The sequence below is a fragment of the Dendropsophus ebraccatus genome, chromosome 15 (assembly GCF_027789765.1).
Source record: "Dendropsophus ebraccatus isolate aDenEbr1 chromosome 15, aDenEbr1.pat, whole genome shotgun sequence".
In the NCBI taxonomy this organism is placed as follows: Eukaryota; Metazoa; Chordata; class Amphibia; order Anura; family Hylidae; genus Dendropsophus; species Dendropsophus ebraccatus.
The window spans coordinates 22,258,729-22,280,649 of record NC_091468.1 but is presented as its reverse complement, the minus strand read 5'-3'; the positions used below and the strand labels follow the sequence as shown (position 1 = coordinate 22,280,649).

The 21,921-nt window shown below is 44.6% G+C and overlaps 1 protein-coding gene across 5 annotated transcripts in view; it reads left to right on the top strand.

The window, feature by feature from the left end:
- Positions 1 to 21,921, top strand: part of DNAH14 (dynein axonemal heavy chain 14) — a 165,537-nt gene that overhangs the window by 15,021 nt on the left and 128,595 nt on the right. For all 5 annotated transcript variants that reach the window (XM_069954737.1, XM_069954734.1, XM_069954735.1 and 2 more), the window contains 12 exons: positions 2,922 to 3,103; positions 4,802 to 4,917; positions 7,255 to 7,422; positions 10,138 to 10,250; positions 11,200 to 11,262; positions 11,591 to 11,729; positions 14,232 to 14,363; positions 15,785 to 16,026; positions 17,489 to 17,570; positions 18,360 to 18,549; positions 20,426 to 20,474; positions 20,753 to 20,850. In XM_069954737.1, the coding sequence (XP_069810838.1) occupies positions 2,922 to 3,103; positions 4,802 to 4,917; positions 7,255 to 7,422; positions 10,138 to 10,250; positions 11,200 to 11,262; positions 11,591 to 11,729; positions 14,232 to 14,363; positions 15,785 to 16,026; positions 17,489 to 17,570; positions 18,360 to 18,549; positions 20,426 to 20,474; positions 20,753 to 20,850 (1,574 nt within the window). The remainder of the gene's footprint in view (positions 1 to 2,921; positions 3,104 to 4,801; positions 4,918 to 7,254; positions 7,423 to 10,137; positions 10,251 to 11,199; positions 11,263 to 11,590; positions 11,730 to 14,231; positions 14,364 to 15,784; positions 16,027 to 17,488; positions 17,571 to 18,359; positions 18,550 to 20,425; positions 20,475 to 20,752; positions 20,851 to 21,921) is intronic.

Below are 21,921 nucleotides of genomic sequence, written 5' to 3'. Positions count from 1 at the left end.
ACATGTCGGGACTGCCGCCACATGACGGGACTGCCGCTACATGTCGGGACCACAGCTACATGTCAGGACTGCCGCTACATGTCAGGACTGCCGCTACATGTCAGGACTGCCGCTACTTGCGGGGACTTCTGCTACATGTCGGGACTGCCGCTACATGTCAGGACCGCCGCTAGTGGTGTAAACACAAAAACTATTTATATGCATTGTTTTAAAAAATAAAATAAAAAAATCACTCTATCAGGACCAAATATTACCTCCATACCGTTATTGAAGAAAACTTTACTATATATAGGCCAATATTACCACCATAAAGTGACCGCCCCATAATGACACTATATACACACCAATATTAGCACCACACCATGACCGCCACATAATGATTCTATATACACTATATACAGACCAATATTACTACTATAGACTGACCACCACATAATAACTCTATATACACTATATACAGACCAATATTACCGCCATAGACTGACCACCGCATAATAACTCTATATACAGACCAATATTACCGCTATAGACTGACCGCCACATAATGACACTATATACAGACCAGCACACACCATGACCACCACATAATGACTCCATATATACACTATATACAGACCAATATTTCCACCATAGTGTGATCACCACATAATGACTCTATATACACACTATATACAGACCAATATCATGTGGCGGTCACTGTATGGCGGTAATATTGGTCTGTATATAGTGTATATATAGAGTCACTATGTGGCGGTCACTCTATGGCGGAAATAACTCTATATACACTATATACAGACCAATTTTACCACCATAGACTGACCACTGCATAATGACACTATACACACTATATACAGACCAATTTTACCACCATAGACTGACCACTGCATAATGACACTATACACACTATATACAGACCAATATTACCGCCATAGACTGACCACTGCATAATGACACTATATATACACTATATACAGACCAATATTACTGCCAAAAAATGATCACTACATAATGACACTATATACACTATATACAGACCAATATTACTGCCATAGAGTGACCACCACATAATAACTCTATATACACTATACACAGACCAATATTACTGCCATAGAGTGACCGCCACATAACTCTATATACACTATATACAGACCAATATCATGTGGCGGTCACTCTATGGTGGTTATAATGGTTTGTATATAGTGTGTATATAGCGTCATTATGCATTATGTGGCGGTCAGTCTATGGCAGTAATATTGGTCTGTATATAGTGTATATAGAGTTATTATGTGGCGGTCACTCTATGGCGGTAATAACTCTATATACACACTATATACAGACCAATATTACCACCATAGACTGACCACTTCATAATAACTCTATATATACACTATATACAGACCAATATTACCACCATACAGTGACCACCACCTTATTTTTTTCTCAATAAAATACACCGTGTTGCCTTAGTGACATCATCATACACTATACATAGGAGCTGCAGCCAATCAGCGGCCTCAGTGGTCACCAGAGAATGGCTGCAGCTCCTATATACAGTCTATTCACCTCAACACTTGGAGTCAGCAGTGCTAATACACACACACACACACATATATATATATATATATATATATATATATATATATATATATATATATATATATATACATACACACACACACACACACACACACACACTAACACATCCATGAAAACATTATACAGATACAAACCATCCAGCCCACACACTACACACATGACATGTAACAGACACTACATTCATCCATTATACACCTACATTCATACACACACTGCATGTACAGTATACTTACCCCCTCTAACAGCATGCTGGGTGTAGTTGTCCTTGTCCATGGCAGCAGCAGCAGGAGGTTCTGCTCCTCACCCTGCAGCCCTCTCCTCTATCGTCCTGACAGCTCCACACCAGGAAGAGAGAGGAAATCACATGGTACAGAAGGGAGGGGGAGGGGGAAGCTACACACTCCGGAGCAGAGCGTCCTGTAGCCTCTGTGTGACCCCTGATAGCAGCCATCAGCTGCAGCCAGAGATCACTGACAGAGGCTGCAGGACGCTGTCCGTGCGGTCCTGCACCTAACACTCACTGTAACTGGGGTAGGGGGCCCCTGGGGGATGGGGGCCCTGGGCAACTGCCCTCTTTGCCCCCCCCTAACGCCGGCCCTGCTTGCACTCACACTCAGCTATACACACTGCTGCTATAATGTGCCTGCACTCACACTCAGCTATACACACTGCTGTATATAAAGTTTCTGTCTCTGTCCTCCTGCACAGCTCTGTGATTCTCACTTCCTGGTCCATGCTGAACACCCCCCCCCCCTTCCCATTGCTGTCATGTGACCACACAGACCTCTGACAGCAGCCCTGCTCCTCTATTCTAGACTGTTGTACTACGCTACTGCATTATGGGGATCTGCATCTTCATTCTGTATCTACAAACTGCTGCTGTTTCTTCAGGTTTATGCACTTACTATACTTTTTTACTATACATTTTACTCCACATGCAGATTACAGTAAAATCATTATTTTTGGGGGGTGTGGAACCAATTGTCTGCATATCAGTGATTTCTTATGGGAATATTTGCTTTGGTTTAAGAGTAGATTTGGATTACAAGCACGGTCCCGGAACGAATCATGCTCGTAATCCAAGGCACCACTGTATTAAATAGGCGGACTAGATGGACCAGGGGGACTTTTTCTGCCGACAATCTTCAATGTTTTTATTAGAGAGAGATGTTTCTTTCCTGGTGCCGTCCGTCAGAGGAGATGATGGTACTTCTCTTGTATGGCTGAAATAATCATTGCTGCCGCCCGTGATGGATCAGGTACATTTCCAACAGCGTAACATGTCTGCCAGCTTGTCACATGTGAATCCATTGTTATCTTTGCAGCAAACACAGAAGTGAAATGATGATCAGTGGGAGCCTGGAGGATCTGGCTCCTTCCTCAACGTCAGAAGTGAAACAGAGAAAAGAACTTCAAAGACGCTTTGATGTGACAGATAGAACTGAAGGGAAAATACTAAAGCAACCTGCCCGGCTCGAGACCGACACATGTCAGGAGGACGCCACCGGTAACTAAGAGACTCAGACGTGGTCACCTCCATGGGAAGCAATAGGCCTTGTACTTGTGGCTCACAACAATTCAGGGATCATAGCGGGGCCTTTACCTCTATAGGAGGGATATTTGGCTTTCAACATTCAAAGCTTACTCATTCTTAATAAAGGTTCATATTTACTGAAAGTAAGCGGAGATCTTAAAAAGTGTGAGGAATTTAAATCATATAACACCCTCCCGATCATGTCTATGCTCTAAAACTAAGAGTTCTATTAAAAGAGTAATAATCGCCAAAATTCCGGCCAACTCGGACACATGTTTAGCCAACAGCTTATTCCTCCTGTCCTTTGTATACACATGCATGCTTGGTTTGGCTGGGTGTTCATATGAATATACTTGATCCTTTTTACCCCCAATATAAGATGGTTGGCCGCTCCCGTTTGGTTTGACTTGTCTTTGCTCTTATGTGTATGGGCATCTTTACAGCCTTGGGTTATACAGAAACGTAAAGCGACTCTGTACCCACAATCTGACCCCCCAAACCGCTTGTACCTTCGGATAGCTGCTTTTAATCCAATATCTGTCCTGCGGTCCGTTTGGCAGGTGATGCAGATATTGTGCTAAAAAACAACTTTTAAACTGGCAGCCCTGTGCCCTACGGGAGTGGCCTAGATTGTGTATGCATTAGGCTGGCACCACCTCTCTGTACCTCCTCCCCACCCTCCTCATCATTAGGAATACCTCAGGCAGATTGCCTTCTATTCGTCAGCTGTGAGAGGACGGCACATGGGCTGGATTGTTAAGGACCTGTACAAATTTTCAGCATGGAGAAAATGTTCCAGTGGCATTCCTAATGATGAAGAGGGTGGGGAGGAGGTGGTGCAAAGTTAGGGCACAGATACTCCCATTTGGAACGGGGCTGCCAGCTTAAAAGTAGTTTTTAAGCACAATAACTGCATCACCTGCCGAACGGACCCCAGGACAGATCTTGGATTAAAAGCGGCTATCTGAAGGTGCTAGTGGTTTGGGGGGGTCAGATTGTGGGTACAGAGTCGCTTTAAACAGGTTGTAATTAACTTCTGTTAAAAAATCTCAAGTGTTCCAGTACTTCCAGCAGCTGTATGTCCTGCAGGAAGTCGTATTCTTTTTATGTCTGGAAGAACATTCGGGTGGGTTCACACTACGGAATCCGCACGGATAAATTCTGGCGGATTCCGTTGCTAGTACCCGCTCACAGCCGCGTGCCTCTTTGCCCGTAGACACCATAACATGCACGGGCGGATTCCGCATTTCGCCGAAAGAATTGACATGCCAATTCTTTTTGGTGGATAGTGGAATCGGCCTGCCCATAGAATGGTGTCTATGGAGTCGGCAGAAAGGCGCGTGGCTGTGAGCGAGTACTAGCAACGGAATCCTCCAGAATTTATCTGCGTTGATTCCTTAGTTTGAACCCACCCTTAGAGGTATTCTGCTCTGGACAATTCCTCACATAGAAAGAGGTGGCAACATAGAGCACTGTGTCAGATTGGAAAGAATACACCACTTCCTGCAGAGCATACAACAGTATTTTTAATAGAAGTAAGTTACAAATCTTTGGCACTTTCTGGCACCAGTTGATTTGAAAGGAAAAAAAATTTGGTGAAGATCCCCTTTTACAATGAGACTGAACTTTTTTTCATTATGATGGTTGTTATTATTTCTTATGTTTTTTCAGATGACAGCATAATGTCACATATACAGAGAGTCAGAGCTGGGCTTGGCTGGAAAACGCCAGTTCCTCAACCTGAACTAGAAATCAGCAAGGCCGATAAATATAAGAGAATGCTAAAGGTAAAACGCAGGATCACTGAGGAACATTACACAGAAGCAATTGTCCACAGTTCTAGCTTCTATACCATTTGGGCTCCTCAGACTGGAGCTGCTGGGTCCAGGTTGTCTATCTTCTGGTGGTCATCCAGCATGGCCAAGGCAGCACCATCTTGTTGAATTAAATGGGTGATGGTGTAATACAAAGCATAGTTGCCAATAGTCCCGCTTTTGCTGGGACTGTCCCGTTTCTGTGGAGACAGCCCCAGCAAAATGATAACCCCCCCCCCCCCCGCTGTGGGAAGCCCCGCCCCCTTCCAGTGAGAGTGATGTCACTCATGCAGAGCAGGGATAGGAGTCCCTGGGGGACTAGAGGAACCATACTGGTGAGGTAAGTATAGCTTCTTTTGTTCAAATACAGATGAAGGGACAAGAGGATGCTGAAGGGGGTACTGGTATGATGATGATGGAGGGGCAGGAGGATGGGAGGGGTAGTACTATGATGATGGAGAGGCAGGAGGATGAGAGGGGTAGTACTATGATGATGGAGAGGCAGGAGGATGAGAGGGGTAGTACTATGATAATGGAGCGGCAGGAGGATCAGGAGTGCAGCTGCATCATATGTGTGCAAACTACCAGTATGTACAGTCAGTCAGTAAAATGCTATCTCTCAGTCTCAGCCTGCTCTGAGTGGGGTGTGTAATATACTGGGGACCTGAAACTGGGGTGTGTAATATACTGGGGACCTAATACTGGGGTGTATGCTCATTTTGTGTTGTTCTGACTGTAAATTCTAACTGGAGAATTTTGAACCCACACCCCATGATAGGCTACACCCCACTGAGACCACACCCACAACAAGCCACACCCTGTTTTAACGTTAAAATGTCCCTGGAAAAAAAATAGTTGTTGGCAACTATGACAGAGTCACATCAAGTGTGTCAGACTAGGAGCTGCTCTTTGCAGTGACTATCCTTCCCTTGATGAGGTTCTCCAAGCAAACCCCAATACTCATTCTATAACATCCATTAAACAGCCCTGATTGGACCTTTTTTTAACAACCAAACTATTTAGAGGTCTCCCTCCTGTGCAGTGTGAAGGGAAATATTCCCTATATGCATCACAATAAAAATGGTTATTGGCACAATCAAAGTGTATATTGTCCTATATACAAAGACAAATACATTTGGAGGCCTTCTGATGGTCTTCCAGTAATCCACCTCTTAGCATCTGTACCTTAGTGTGGATATTTCAAGTTCTAATTTAGACTTTAAAGTATATGCTTTATGCTGTTTATTAACTTTATTTAAAGGAGAAGTCCGGTGTAATTTTGTATTAAAGTATTGTATTGCCCCCAAAAGTTACACAAATCACCAATATACACTTATTACGGGAAATGCTTATAAAGTGCTTTTTTCCCTGCACTTACTACTGCATCAAGGCTTCACTTCCTGGATAACATGGTGATGTCACTTCCTGGATAAAATGGTGATGTCACGACCCGACTCCCAGAGCTGTGCGGGCTGTGGCTGCTTGAGAGGATGAGGGACACAGGGCACTGGAGGGACACTGAGCATCCCTCTGCCATCATCCTCTCCAGCAGCCACAGCCCGCACAGCTCTGGGAGTCGGGTCGTGACATCACCATGTTATCCGGGTTGGACATCACCATTTTATCCAAGAAGTGAAGCCTTGATGCAGTGGTAAGTGCAGGGAGAAAAGCACTTTGTGTGCATTTCCCATAATAAGTGTATATTGCTGATTTGTATAACTTTTGGGGGGCAATACAACACTTTAATAAAAATTTTTGCCATTCTTCTTTAATTGCACAGGGTTCATAATATGTCAAAATAGGAGATACCTTGAATTACTGTAACCCTTTACTCTCTCCCTGCAGAGATAGATAGATAGATAGATAGATAGATAGATAGATAGATAGATAGATAGATAGATAGATAAAAGTACTTGGTAAACAGGGTATATTGCTAATTCTATGTGGAAGTACACAAAGTACTACCTAATAAACACATATGATTACAGCAGCCTCTGCACTGATTCTATTGGACAGTCTCTGTGGGAAGGAAGAAACAACAAATGTTATATGAGTTTTAGGACTGGTTTCATTGTATCTGTAAAGGACTTTCGGAAGGGAGGATTAGTAATATTTGCTTGTAGACTTGTAGACACAGTGATTATTGAGCAAATTGCTATTATATTTTTAAGGGTCCTTTTACATGTATGTGTATAATGTACTCCTTGAGAGGGTGGATCATGACACAAGGTTTCATAGATCGCCATGTAAAGTACTTGTTACCGCCCCCTTAGGCCTTGACAATACACTTTCCTGGGTCTTTCTATCTAGGAGAACGCACTTCAGAAAGAAGATGCAGGAGAATTTGTATACTGTCTCCCACGATGTCAGGGCAACCACACCGCTCGCTACGATCCATATGATCTCCAGGTTGTTCCAGCTAATACTGCTGTTCATTGTGATGTATACTGGACTGTCAGTGCTTCACATGTGTCTAAGGTAAGTGCACATGTATATAGGGATCACTCCTTTACAATATTGTTACTCTAGTCACATCCGAACCCACATGCAGTATCCACGCACACTACACACAGTATACATAGGGAATGTCATTGCTTGTGTTGTGATGGAGCACAGCTGACTAGGACACAGCTCGCAGAGCGCCGTATCATCCATTGTAATTAGTGTTGACTCCGGTTTATGAACCATCTGTCCACTTGTCTCCCCTTATATTCATTACGTTGCGGTACGACTGCCACCGGGGAAAGTTATCATTTGTTCTGACTGTCTAGAAAGGAGAAAAACTCCAATTATATTCTGTAACTCTATATCAGTTTGTGTTGTATTTCTTTGCTGTTTCTTATTAAAGTTGTTGTCCAAAATTAGAAAAAAAGTATATATTTTTGTCAATAACAGCGGCACTGCTGTCCATAGTCTGAGAGTGGTATTGCAGTATTTGCATAAATGGGGAAGTCACATGGGCAAATGTTGTGGTTTTTTTTCTCATCTTATATAGAATTTCAAGTATTGTTTTTAGCTGCAGGTTAATTCCATAAAATAGTTTTGCAGCAGTCAGTGCTCTTTTTTTTTCGGAAACAAAGCCCCAAATCCTTATCTGCCTGCAGCGACCACTAGAGGGAGCCTATTGTATACCTGTTTGATATTATAGGGAATTTATAAAGTTTGCTCTTAAAGGAATATTCCCCCCAAAATTATTTTTGCATTAATATGTTGCCCACCCATAGCTTTCCATCTTTCCAATATAAACTTATTATGGATTCTGCACAGTTTTGCTGCTATCTAGATGCATTCACCCCCCCCCCCCCACCACCACCAAATGCAGAGAATCATCAGCTCTCAGTCCAACCCTGACACGCTCCCTGCTTCTGGCTCCCACCCTCCGAGACGCCATCACGTGTCCTCAGTCTCTTCAATGGGCTGGGTTAGCGCTTGTACCCCAGTCCACTGAAGAGAGGGAGGATAGTGAGACAGTCACAGCTGCTGCTGCTGTTCACTGTCTGCCTCACTAAGAGCACCCAGAGCTCACCCGCCCTGCACCCTGTATCCCCCCCACCCCCCGCAGCTCACCCGTTGGCCTGTGAGTGCAGCCCCCCCTCCCCACCCCCCAAAGCGATCTCCCGGCAACCCCTGTCCCCCTCCCTACAGCCCGATCTCTAGGTGCCCCCCCAGTATAGCTCGCAGCCACCCTTCATCACCGATCCCTCCCCCCTGCGTCTCACCCGGCAGAAGCTGTGGCTTTCCCAGTTCTTGCAGAACTACAGCTCCCAGCATGCTCAGCCTTCTGTCCGTGCATGCAGGGAGTTGTAGTTCTGCCCGAGCCGGGAGAGCCGGCCTGTAAGTGCATGTGATCCCAACCATGTAATGCCGCCTGCCCCCACCGTGTAATGCCGCCTGCCCCAACCATGTAACCCGGCCGGCCGCATCAACCCCCCCACCGAATCTCACCCGGCCGCCCGCATCGCCACCTCCGCACTGGCGTCTCACCGGGCCACTGATCTCACCCGGTTGCTGATGCGGGCGGCCGGGTAACATGGTTGGGGCAGGCGGCATTACACGGTGGGGGCAGTCGGCAGGCGGCATTACATGGTTGGGATCACATGCACTTACAGGTCGGCTCTCCCGGCTCGGGCAGAACTACAACTCCCTGCATGCACGGAGAGAAGGCTGAGCATGCTGGGAGCTGTAGTTCTGCAAGAACTGGGAAAGTCACAGCTTCTGCCGGGTGAGACGCAGGGGGGAGGGATCGGTGATGGAGGGTGGCTGCGAGCTATACTGGGGGGGCACCTGGAGATCGGGCTGTAGAAAGGGGGACGGGGGTCGCCGGGAGATTGCTTTGGGGGGTGGGGAGGGGGGGCTGCACTCACAGGCCAACGGGTGAGCTGTGGGGGGATACAGGGTGCGGGGCGGGTGAGCTCTGGGTGCTCTTAGTGAGGCAGACAGTGAACAGCAGCAGCAGCTGTGACTGTCTCACTATCCTCCCTCTCTTCAGTGGACTGGGGTACAAGCGCTAACCCAGCCCATTGAAAAAAACTGAGGACACGTGATGGCGTCTAGGAGGGTAGGAGCCAGAAGCAGGGAGCGAGTCAGGGTTGGACTGAGAGCTGATGATTCTCTGCATTTGGTGGGGAGGGGGGGGGGGTGAATGCATTTAGATAGCAGCAAAACTGTGCAGAATCCATAATAAGTTTATATTGGAAAGATGGAAAGCTATGGGTGGGCAACATATTAATGCAAAAATAATTTGGGGGGGAATATTCCTTTAAGCTTTCCCTCGTGGTGGTTAAAGGTGGCCAGAATGTTATCTTTGTATGACAGATTTGTAATACATCCATGTGCATGGATGAAAGGGTAAATATCATCTTAACAACCCTTGGGGGTTTGGGTGCTGAGACCACCATCGATCACTAAAATGAGAGGACCTGGAAATACTAGTGGAGTACAAATATGTAGAAATCAATATACTGCTGGCTCTGTTTCCAGGATAGATGAACAGTGCATAACAGACATGAGGGGGCAAAGTGATCAGCAGAGCTCTTCTGTCTCTTTGTTTGAGCAATTTGTGGGGGTCTTACCATCCAGACCCCCCACCAATCAAAATTATTGAAGTCCTTTAAATGACCTGCTCCCTTATATTTATGGAAGACCCTGCAGGAACAGATGGAGGATTATAGTTTCCATTCTGTCATTGTTCAGGTAATGATGGTCTCGGGAGCGGAGATCATGGAGGTTGTGCCCATCACAGAGTGGTTACATGAGCGGGAGAGGTACTATACTATAAAGAATATACGCACATTCTCCCAGTTCAGGTAAGATCTTTTACCTATTATTCATCTAAAAAAAGTTTTATAAGTCACGACTATTAACTACTTTCTTCCAATCATTTACAGCAAAAAAAAGTTGTGTTTCTTATTCATTTCAACTTAAAATGGCCCAAAAATAAAATAAAAAAAAAAAAACTAACCAAAAATGGCGCAAATAGGGGACCTTGCACTTGCCATTTTTTTTTGCAGCTAAAAAAGGCAAAATTCAGTGTGTAAACAAATATGACGGCTCGCTTCATATAACATTTGAGTCCGATATGCCACGTGTGCCAGTGCACCCATCAAATGTAGCCTAATAGCTCTATTTAGCTCCTGAAGACCGAAAGGGTGTTGTTTTGACTTAAAGGGGTTGTTCACCAACAATTTTTTTCTTTCAAATGAGCTGGTGCCAGAAAGTGCCAGATATTTGTAATTTACTTCTATTAAAAAATCTTAAATTTTTGAGTCCTTATCAGCTGCTGTATGTCCTGTAGCAAGTGGTAGGAAAGGTTTTCTATGGGGATTTGATACTGCTTTGGACAGTTCCTGACGTGGACAGAGGTGGCAGCACTGAGCACTTTGTCAGAATGGAGAGAATACACCACTTCCCACAGCATCTGATAAGTACTGGAAGACTTGAGATTTTTTAAATAGACGTAAATGACAAATCTCTGGCACTTTCTGGAACCAGTTGATTTGAAAGGGAAAAAATTGGGTGAACAACCCCTTTCAAATGGAACGGTCAGCAATTTTAAAGGGCTGAAAGATTTATTTTTATTTTCCTCATTTCTGGATATTAATGGTCCCTCTGGGTATTTGGGCACTGCATGGTAGTATTATATAGCTGAGGTTACCCTGATTGTGGGTTTGCTTCCGGTCTCATCCCTGACTGATACCATTATTTTCCCCTCTGAATAAATGGCATAAGCGCAGTGATATTTTTTTTACTTTTCAGGCTCTGGAAAGCTTTTACTGTTTGGAAAAGCAACGTTCACAGATCTAAGACGGACGGCAGCAAGTATGTAACATAGATCTAGTGTACTGTATAATACTACTATTAATGTTGTATACGGTATGGAATGTATATGTTAGAATATTGCATTTTGGCCAAATAGCCTATTTATGATGGGCCTGGGCTAAACACTGGCCATGGGTCTCCTGCTGCAATCAGAGAAGTGGGGGAGGGCTTCTGCTGCAGCCAGTTGCCTTACAGCCAAGTTCATCTGTTCTTTATATACTGTTTATAGTGGATACCTATGAGGATAGAAGAAGCGAGAGAAGGATATTAAGAAATTTTCTTCTAATATTCTACATATTATGGTAATGGTTTTGCTCACATTGTACAGGATGCTGCTCCTCCGCCACTTGTTCCTTGCTGATGAACTCTTCCAGGGCTGCCTGCTGTACCTCCAGTCACTGTGTGAGGGCGCTGTGAACATCCAGAGTGATAACCAACATGGAGATTTCCCTATTTTGCTTATTAATGTAAGGACCCTAAGAATTTATTTTATAGAGCTTAGATTCCAAAAGTAGTCACTGATCATCCAGGCAGGGATTCCCTACTCTTTGTCAGGCTCTGTTCACACCACTGTCATGGCTTCTGCTACAACAGGATAAATAACAGCAATTATTAGCCCAATGAATGACAGACAACTATGTCAAGTGGAACCCATTGACTTATTTTAGGGTTCAGTGGTTTGGTAGTGGTGTCCATTGCTTCAATGGAAGAATAGTGCACCATGCTGTGATATCTCTTTCAATCAACTTTGATGGAACTACTCACTGATTCAAGCCTCTGACAGTAGTGTGAACAGAGCCCAAGCCATATTTAGAAATTATAGTAGGTCGTCGTGACTTACAGTACATTTGCTTCTGCGTGGTCTTAGCTATGGATGCGGAAGGGAGATGGTGAGTTTAGCTCTGGGATGGGTGGATGCTGGAGGTATATAGCTAGTTCTGCTCTGGGGTGGGTGGATGCAGAAGGTATATAGCTAGTTATGCTCTGGGCTGGGTGGATGCAGAAAGTATATAGCTAGTTCTGCTCTGGGGTGGGTGGATGCAGAAGGGAGATGGTGAGTTCTGCTCTGGGATGAGTGGATGCAGAACATATATAGTGAGTTCTGCTCTGGGATGGGTAGATGCAGAAGGGAAATGGTGAGTTTTGCTCTGGGATAGGTGGATGTAGAAGGTATATAGCTAGTTCTGCTCTGGGATAGGTGGATGCAGTATATATAGTGAGTTCTGCTCTGGGATGGGTGGATGCAGAAGGGAGATGGTGAGTTCTGCTCTGGGATAGGTGGATGTAGAAGGTATATAGCTAGTTCTGCTCTGGGATAGGTGGATGCAGAATATATATAGTGAATTCTGCTCTAGGATAGTTGGATGCAGAAGGTGTATAGTGAGTTCTGCTCTGGGATAGGTGGATGCAGAATATATATAGTGAGTTCTGCTCTGGGATAGGTGAATGCAGAATGTATCTAGTGAGTTCTGCTCTGGGATAGGTGGATGCAGGAGGTATATAGTGAGTTCTGCTCTGGGATGGGTGTATGCAGAAGGTATATAGCTAGTTCTGCTCTGGGATGGGTGGATGCAGAAGGTATATAGCTAGTTCTTCTCTGGGATGAGTGGATGCAGAACATATATAGTGAGTTCTGCTCTGGGATAGGTGGATGTAGAATATATATAGTGAGTTCTGCTCTGGGATAGTTGAATGCAGAATGTATATAGTGAGTTCTGCTCTGGGATGGGTGTAGCAGAATATATATAGTGAGTTCTGCTCTGGGATAGGTGGATGCAGAAGGTATATAGCTAGTTCTGCTCTGGGATAGGTGGATGCAGAAGGTATATAGCTAGTTCTGCTCTGGGCTGGGTGGATGCAGAATATTTATAGTGAGTTCTGCTCTGGGATAGGTGGATGTAGAAGGTATATAGCTAGTTCTGCTCTGGGATAGGTGGATGCAGAATATATATAGTGAGTTCTGCTCTGGGATAGGTGGATGCAGAATATATATAGTGAGTTCTGCTCTGGGATAGGTGGATGCAGGAGGTATATAGTGAGTTCTGCTCTGGGATAGGTGGATGCAGAAGGTATATAGTGAGTTCTGCTATGGGATGGGTGTATGCAGAAGGTATATAGCTAGTTCTGCTCTGGGATGGGTGGATGCAGGAGGTATATAGTGAGTTCTGTTCTGGGATGGATGGATGCAGAATGTATATAGTGAGTTCTGCTCTGGGATAGGTGGATGCAGAAGGTATATAGTGAGTTCTGCTCTGGGATAGGTGGATGCAGGAGGTATATAGTGAGTTCTGCTCTGCAATGGGTGGATGCAGAAGGTATATAGCTAGTTCTGCTCTGGGATGGTTGGATGCAGAAGTTATATAGCTAGTTCTGCTCTGGGATAGGTGGATGCAGAAGGTATATAGTGAGTTCTGCTCTGGGATAGGTGGATGCAGAAGGTATATAGCTAGTTCTGCTCTGGGATAGGTGGATGCAGAAGGTATATAGTGAGTTCTGTTCTGGGATGGGTGAATGCAGGAGGTATATAGTGAGTTCTGCTCTGGGATGGGTGGATGCAGGAGGTATATAGTGAGTTCTGCTCTGGGATAGGTGGATGCAGGAGGTATATAGTGAGTTCTGCTCTGGGATGGGTGGATGCAGGAGGTATATAGTGAGTTCTGCTCTGGGATGGGTGGATGCAGGAGGTATATAGTGAGTTCTGCTCTGGGATGGGTGGATGCAGGAGGTATATAGTGAGTTCTGCTCTGGGATGGGTGGATGCAGGAGGTATATAGTGAGTTCTGCTCTGGGATGGGTGGATGCAGGAGGTATATAGTGAGTTCTGCTCTGGGATGGGTGGATGCAGACAGTACTGTGTGTGTTTGCATGTTCATAGTAAGCATGCATATGTAAAAGCCTAGTGTCCTGCCTCCTGTCTTGTCTCCTAGTTTACAGCCCTTGCTGTGTAATAAAACTCTTCTTCTCGGCAGCTGGATCACTCGTGTACCTATTCCCTGAAGAATTTCTGTAAAATCCAGAGAGATGTATGCAATAATGCCCTGAAAAAACTTCAGACACTCAGAGAGACACTGATTAAAGTTACCGATCAAACGTTATTAAAGGTACTAGGACTTTCCATCATGTGCACATACTGAAGTTCCAGTGTATTAAAAGGACTTCTTGTAAGAGTATATAATTTTAGAACAAACATTGTCCAGGTACAAGTTCAGGAGATGGGTGCTTTTTGGTTTACTTTATCATTAGAGATGAGCGAACCTGGAGCATGCTCGAGTCGATCCAAACCCGAACTTTGGGCATTAGATTAGCGGTGGCTGCTGAAGTTGGATAAAGCCCTAAGGCTATGTGGAAAACATGGATATAGTCATTGGCTGTATCCATGTTTTCTAGACAACCTAAGAGCTTTATCCAATTTCAGCAGCCCCCGCTAATTAAATGCCGAAAGTTCGGGTTCGGATAGACTCGAACCCGAACCCGGTTCGCTCATTTCTATTTATGATTCATTTAGTTCAATGAGCACCAATGCAGTACCTCATCTCCCCTATAGTGGTCACTGCAGCTCTTCAGTTTTCCCAAATGCTGATGTGAGTGATCAAAAAGGCAATGGCAAAGGAAGCGGGAGCGGTGCATATAGGTGTTTTTCTTTTTTAGGCTATGTTCACACAATGTAAGAAACCGGCCGTTCCATGACCCGTCCGGGTCACAATACGGCCGGTCTCTGAAAAGGATATCCCGATCTTTAGCACCGTGCTTGCATCAGAACTCTCCACTGTACACTATGGAGCGTGCGGCTGGAGCTGCTCGCTCCATAGTGTGCACTGACAGGGTTTTCTGTGGCCGCTATTCAATGTGTTTGCTATGTGTATACGCTCCAGCCAGGATCCCATAGACAGCAAGGTAACAAATATTTTCGTAATAATCACGGCCGTTATTACAGTGTACAACAACGGCCGTTGTTTCACGAAAATATACGTTGTGTGAACATTATTATTCATAAAAGTACCAATGTTTCTATATTACAGTCTATATAAAAATGTCAGACTTACTAGCCCTCATGTACAGGTCTGTATTACTGCTCTGTGTAACCTCCGAGTAGCATGAAGCTGTAATGTGGCCCTTAAGATGTCTTTGGGTCTCTACTGTAGTAGGTTTGCATGCTCCATTACATGCCATATTATTCACAGTAAAATTAGATGAAGCATTGCTTTTTGGAACAAACACCTTTTGTAGTGTTGTTCAGCATATGGCAGCACAGGAGGTACCTACTGCCCTGTAGCAGGGAGCCATAGGGATTGCAAATCCCACCGTACAGGGACCGAGCACACAGCTCTGCATGACACCTTATGATGTGATTGTTTCCCTATATCCAGATTGTCCAGTAAAACAAGTCAAGTGTTATACTGCTGAAGCTAATCTAATCCCTCCATATAACAGCTGTGGATATCCATTATACATCAACACACAGAACCAAGGACGTGCAATATAACCGATGTGCATCAGTAACACGTATCGCTTTATATTCCAGGTGGCCGAGGCTCTGGGGTTGATGGACCCTTTCTTATCGAAATCTACTAAAAAGCCAAATTACACAGAGCAGTCAGAATGGAGGAATCTGCAGGGACGCTTCCGAAGGTTTCTCAGCCTGGTGGACTGTCTCTTCCAGGAGATGCTGAGATCTGTTGCCTCCAATTCCATCCAGATGCTCCTCAAATTCTTAGAAGCCTCCAGCAACGTGACGGCTCCAGAGGAGAAAAAAGGCAAAATAAGGTCTTAGAATGACCGTACATATAGCATTGTCCAGAATAGAATTGCATTGTAAACATAGCACAGATCTCCACCTTCAGACACATATCACATATAGCTATGGAGTCACCTTATCATGACACCTTCCTGCTTTAGACATTGGCAGAAATGGCTTCAATTTCATTTCTTTTTTTAATTGCCATTTTAGAAGATTCTTACAACAGCGGCCTTAAACTAGGTCGAGGGGAAGCAAACAACAATACAAAAAACAACTTTGCATACTGACCAAATAGAAAACCAAGTCAACAAATAAAGTCTGTCTATTTTACATAAATAAAAGACCACAGGTGCCATCGTTGGAGTATCTTTTTATTGGACGACAGCGCCGGAAAGTTTTGTTACTACATTGAGATCTAACACGTCTAATGACACCTGATAGTGAGGGAGGGGGAGGCAGTTTCCACACCTGTGCCAGGGACAATCAGGATGTGATGTATGACTGTTCTTGTCAATCGGGGAAAGGAGTCTAAAATCAATGTCTAAGATGGTCAGAGCTGGACTTTTTGGACATGGAGTATGAGTAATTTTTTAGATAAGGCCTTCTCCCAATATTAAGAGATGTGAGGACAAGACCACCACATATGAGTTTGTGTAGCGATCTGGCCACAATTTGGATAAGTAGAAAAAAAAGAAGGAGAGTAAAAGATAAGAGGAGGAAGATCTGAAAATTGAATGAGGCGGGAAGCCCTAAAGAAGTGGGAAATAGTCAGGAAACCCGCTTTAAGCCAGGTGTCACAATCTAGGTTAGGCATGACAGTTTTCAGGAAACGCAAAGGGATATCTTCCTTAGTAACGGCTTAAATTTTAAAGGGAAATGGCAGTATCAGTATTGAAGGAGAGAAACATCAGAGAGCAAAGACCCTGCAGCCATTGCTGGTGGGGGCAATGTTATGGTCTGGGGTACATTCTTGTAGCATTCTCTAGGCCAGTCATCCATGTGGAGGCTCTCTCAGCCGATCTGGGTATGAATCCTCCTTACAGATCACCTACACCCATACATGCTGACTGTCTTCTCTTGGGTGGATGGGATCTTCTAGCAAGACAGTGTGACATGTCATGTTGCTGGAAATGGTTGGAAGAGCATGATCATGACTTCCAAGAACTACCTTGGCCCCTAATTCTCCAGACTTGCATCTGTGGGACCACCTCCATGGTTTGGTTGGTTTTATGGACCCTCCAGCAGCTACAGGATGCAGTCATCGTGGCTCCGGGTTCCTGTGACACCTACTAGGTCCTTATTGAGTCTCACACGGCCCATGTAGCTGCTGTCTGGCTTCACATGGTGAATACTCTGGATATGAACTGCTGGTCATAATAATGTGACTCCACTGTGTATAAATAATTTTTTCACATAGCATTTAATATTCCATGGATGAAGTAAAAATTGTCATTTCTGTCAATTATAAATTAGAAATGTCTATTTCAGAGGCAGCGAGGACGAAAGCATTAATCTGGAATCATCTGATAAAGTCCAACAAATGGCCAGGTCACCTGTAGATATTTCTAAGGTAAGGTACACAGAATGACAGAATGTACTGATCCTGAGTTACATCCTGTATTATACCCCAGAGCTGCACTCACTATTCTGCTGGTGGGGTCACTCCGTACATACATTATATTACTTATCCTGTACTGATCCTGAGTTACATCCTGTATTATGCTTCAGAGCTGCACTCACTATTCTCCTGGTGGAGTCACTGTGTACATACATTACATTACTTATCCTGTACTGATTCTGAGTTGCATCCTATGTTATACTCCAGAGCTGCACTCAAAATTCTGCTGGTGCAGTCACTGTGTACATACATTACTTATCCTGTGCTGATCCTGAGTTATATCCTGTATTATACCCCAGAGCTGCACTCACTATTCTACTGGTAGGGTCACTGTGTACATACGTCACATTACTTATCCTGTACTGATCCTGAGTTACATCCTGTATTATGCTCCAGAGCTGCACTCACTATTCTGCTGATGCAGTCATTATATATACAGTACATACGTATGTACACAGCTGCAATCATATTACAGTACATCATGTCACCATTTACACTGGTCGCTGTCCTGTGTGTGGTGCTGAGATATTTATGCAGGTGACAGTAGCCCAGGGATCCATGGCACTGGGTCACATGCCTAGAGCCCACATTACCCCTGGTCCGGATGCTGCTTTTACCTGTATTGTGTATAAATATGTATGGGATGCAGTTGCCTTCTGGCTGTTCCCATTCTACATATTATAATTCAATGAATATGAATGCCGCTATTTGTGAGTATAATAATTCTGGTCGTGATTTCAGGTGCTGAGTGAGATTAGAAAGAACAGACAAGGCAAACAAGAAGCGGCCCCCGTGTTTGAAGTTCATTTGGTTCTTTCCTCCCTAAGAGAAGATAAACAGCAACATGGCACCAGGGCTGCGGCGGCTTCACATGAACCTCCTGGAGGCAAGAAGCAAGTCACCTTTGAAGAAGGCAATCTGGATTATTTTGGTATATATGTCTCTGTACAGGACAAGTCTATAGCTGATCCTACATAGCCAATATAACTATTTGCAATAGTTTGCAAATAGTTAACACCACCAGATCTGATTTGTTTCCCTGCCAGTTATATGGGTGACCCTCGACCAACAAGACTAGAGAGAAGGATACAGACAATAGATTGCTCCAGTCTAAGGGTACTATTACACAGAACGATATTCGGCCCTATCCGGCCGATTTGCTCCGTATAATAAACACAACGATCAGCTGATGATCGTTGTCATCGGCTGATCGTTGATATAGGTTTGTGCCTATAATTGTCGGGCGCCGACCGGGCATTACTATGTGTAATAGCGGCGCGTGGCCGGCGGCTGACCATATGCAAACAGAATACATTACCTATCAATGCTGCAGGGCTCCTCTTGCGCTGTGCTTTTCACCGGGTCCCGCACGCTCCAGCTTCAGAGCGGCCTGTCTTAGCTGACAGGCCGCTCAGCCAATCACTGGCTGCGGCTGTCCCGGCCTGTGATTGGCTGAGCGGCCTGTCAGCTCAGACAGGCCGCTCTGAAGCTGGAGTGCGCGGGACCCGGCGAGAAGCAGAGCGCAAGAGTAGCCCTGCAGCATTGACAGGTAATGTATACAGTTGAAGCAAGGGCTGCAAGGACATCGGTAATAATGTCCATGCAGCCCTTGTTAAACGATTATTGGGCCGTGTAATAGGCCCAGTAAACGAGCACCGATCTAGCAGATCGGCGCTCGTTTACAGTAATTATCGGGCCCCCATCGGCCTGTGTAATAACACCCTAAGATTAGCCTTTGATATACATACCCCTCCTCCCACGTCCTTCGTCTTCCCCATACTACCCAGCCTTCCAATGCTCCACTGATCCCAAAAGGAAAAACATCTTTCTGGCTATTAGGAAAAAATCCCTCCTTTCCTCCTCCCCCCCTTCCTTTTAAACTCCTCATCTATTTTGACATTGGATCAGCTCACTGATGGATCAGGTTACAGCTAAATATAAGGGCCCTATTACATGGAGCGTTAATCGGCAGAATGGGCCCGATTCAGATGATTATCGCTCCGTGTAATAGAGACGGCGATCAGCTGATGAAATGATCATCGGTTGATTGTTTCTTTAGACCTAGAACTAAAATCATTGGGCGCAAAAGCGATGCACAGCCGATGGCTGATGATTCAACAAACAGTTTACATTACCTTCCCGCGCTCCCGTTCTCCTGCGCTCTGCTTCATTCCCGGTCTCGTGCGCTGTGGCTTCAGAGTGGCCTGCCTGAGCTAACAGGCCGCGCTGAAGCTGAAGTGCGCTTGATCGGGGAGGAAGCAGAGCGCAGGAGACTGGGAGCGTGGATAGGTGATGTAAACTGTTTGGGCAAAGGCTGCATGGACATCATTAACAATGTCCGTGCAGTCCTTACTAAACGATTATCGGGCCGCGTAATAGGCTCATTAAACGAGCGCCAATGTAGCAGATTGGCGCTTCTTTACAGTATTTATCAGCCCGTTATCGGCCTGTGTAATAGGACCCTAAGTCTATGAGTCACCTTAGTGCTGAAGTCACAGCTTTCACTGCTCAGTACTGATTTATAATGTCCTTTATGCTGCAGCTGCTGCATAGAGATATGCAGGAGCAGGACTCCTAAAATATGACTGTGTCTGGATATCAGGGTTGGCCAGGAATTTGGTGCCATAGTCACATGGCACAGCTTTGGTTTGCACAGCAATGATAGCAAACAGCAGGTGTGATGGATGGAAGATCCCTTTAAACTAGGATCCTACTGACTGTATATGGGGCACGGAACCTCAGTATATCCCCCAGTCCCCAATCTATTACATATATACTGTATTTATCACCTTTTTTTTTTTTTTTAGATTCTGAAGAATCTATCAGTGATGGCAAAGATGAAGACAGTCCAAGAGGGTAAGATGAGTTAAGGCCAGAAGAAAGTTGTGGTCATATAAAAACTGGAGACTCATAGACATTACTAGTCCTGGGCATAAGCTGCACATGCCTCAGGTCCTTTGTTCAGTTTCCCATGCCTCAATGTAACTCATGGGGGTTTTGTATTTGACCCATTTACATGAATATCTACCCTCTTTGCTAACCAATACCTTAAAGTGCCCCCGGGGGAGTTTAGTGTCTATAAACACCTCTGCTTCTTACATAGGCAATCTGTTCACATGATTTCTTCATTGTAGGTCACCAGCTGCTTCAAAAGGCATCCTGGTCCTTCCGCCTAACACTGAGTTTGAAATACATATACAAGGGATCATAGATGGATTTGAGCAGACTATAGGTAAATCTGGAGTTTTTTAAGTTACCTCTAATAGTAAATATATGCTAAATGATGGTGGATATAGGATCTGAGATGACCACATAATTGATTTATCATCACTGAAATACAATAATGATGGCAATTATGTGTGACTATAAAGTTCAATGCAAATGGGATAGAAACTGTGGAACACAGTTAGGCTAGGTTCACATTTTACAATCCGTTTTTTTCACCCTTTTTTTGCAAAAAAAGGGATTAAAAAAAACAGGTGCATGTGTGTGCATCCGTTTTGATCCGTTTTTCCATTGACTTCCATTGTAAAAAAAAACGGATCAAAACGGATCCGTTTTTTTTGACGGACACAAAAACGTAGCTGACACTACTTTTGTGTCCGTTAAAAAAAACATTCGTTTTGATCCCTTTTTATTACAATGGAAGTCAATGGAAAAACGGTTCAAAACGGATGCACACTAATGCATCCGGTTTTTCCATCCGTTCTTCATCCGTTTTTTGAAAAAAACGGATTGCAAAAACGCAGTGTGAACCTAGCCTTACAGGGAAGTGGATGGCTCTCACTGATCGACTTTTCACGCTGACTAGCTCATCGTTCGGTCGTAAAGCCTTTACGACCGGATGATGCGCTAGTCAGTGTGAAACGTGCGTAGTCGATCAGTGAGAGCGTGTCTACTCTCTTACCTCCCCTCCCTGCAACTTATGAATATGCATCTCTATTAAAGCGATACAGCTACTGAATGGTGAGTGCTTGTTTGCATCTGTTTCACTCAATGGAGCACCACCTTTAGCACCAGCATATGTCAAGTTCTATCGCATGTACTACGATCCACTCACCCTAGAGCCCAGGTGCAAGAGATACGTCTGGAGTGCTCCCCCACCCATACTACTGGTTTGGATAACTACTATATTACTGCTCTTGTATACAAGAATATAACTACGATAATACTGCCCCTATATACAAGACTATGGGGGACATGTATCATCTGGCGTATCTTTGATTTTCGGCGGAAAGTGCCGTTTTGCGAATATTTTATCCAGAACGGGGGCGCGGACTCATAGTCCACGCGATTCATTATT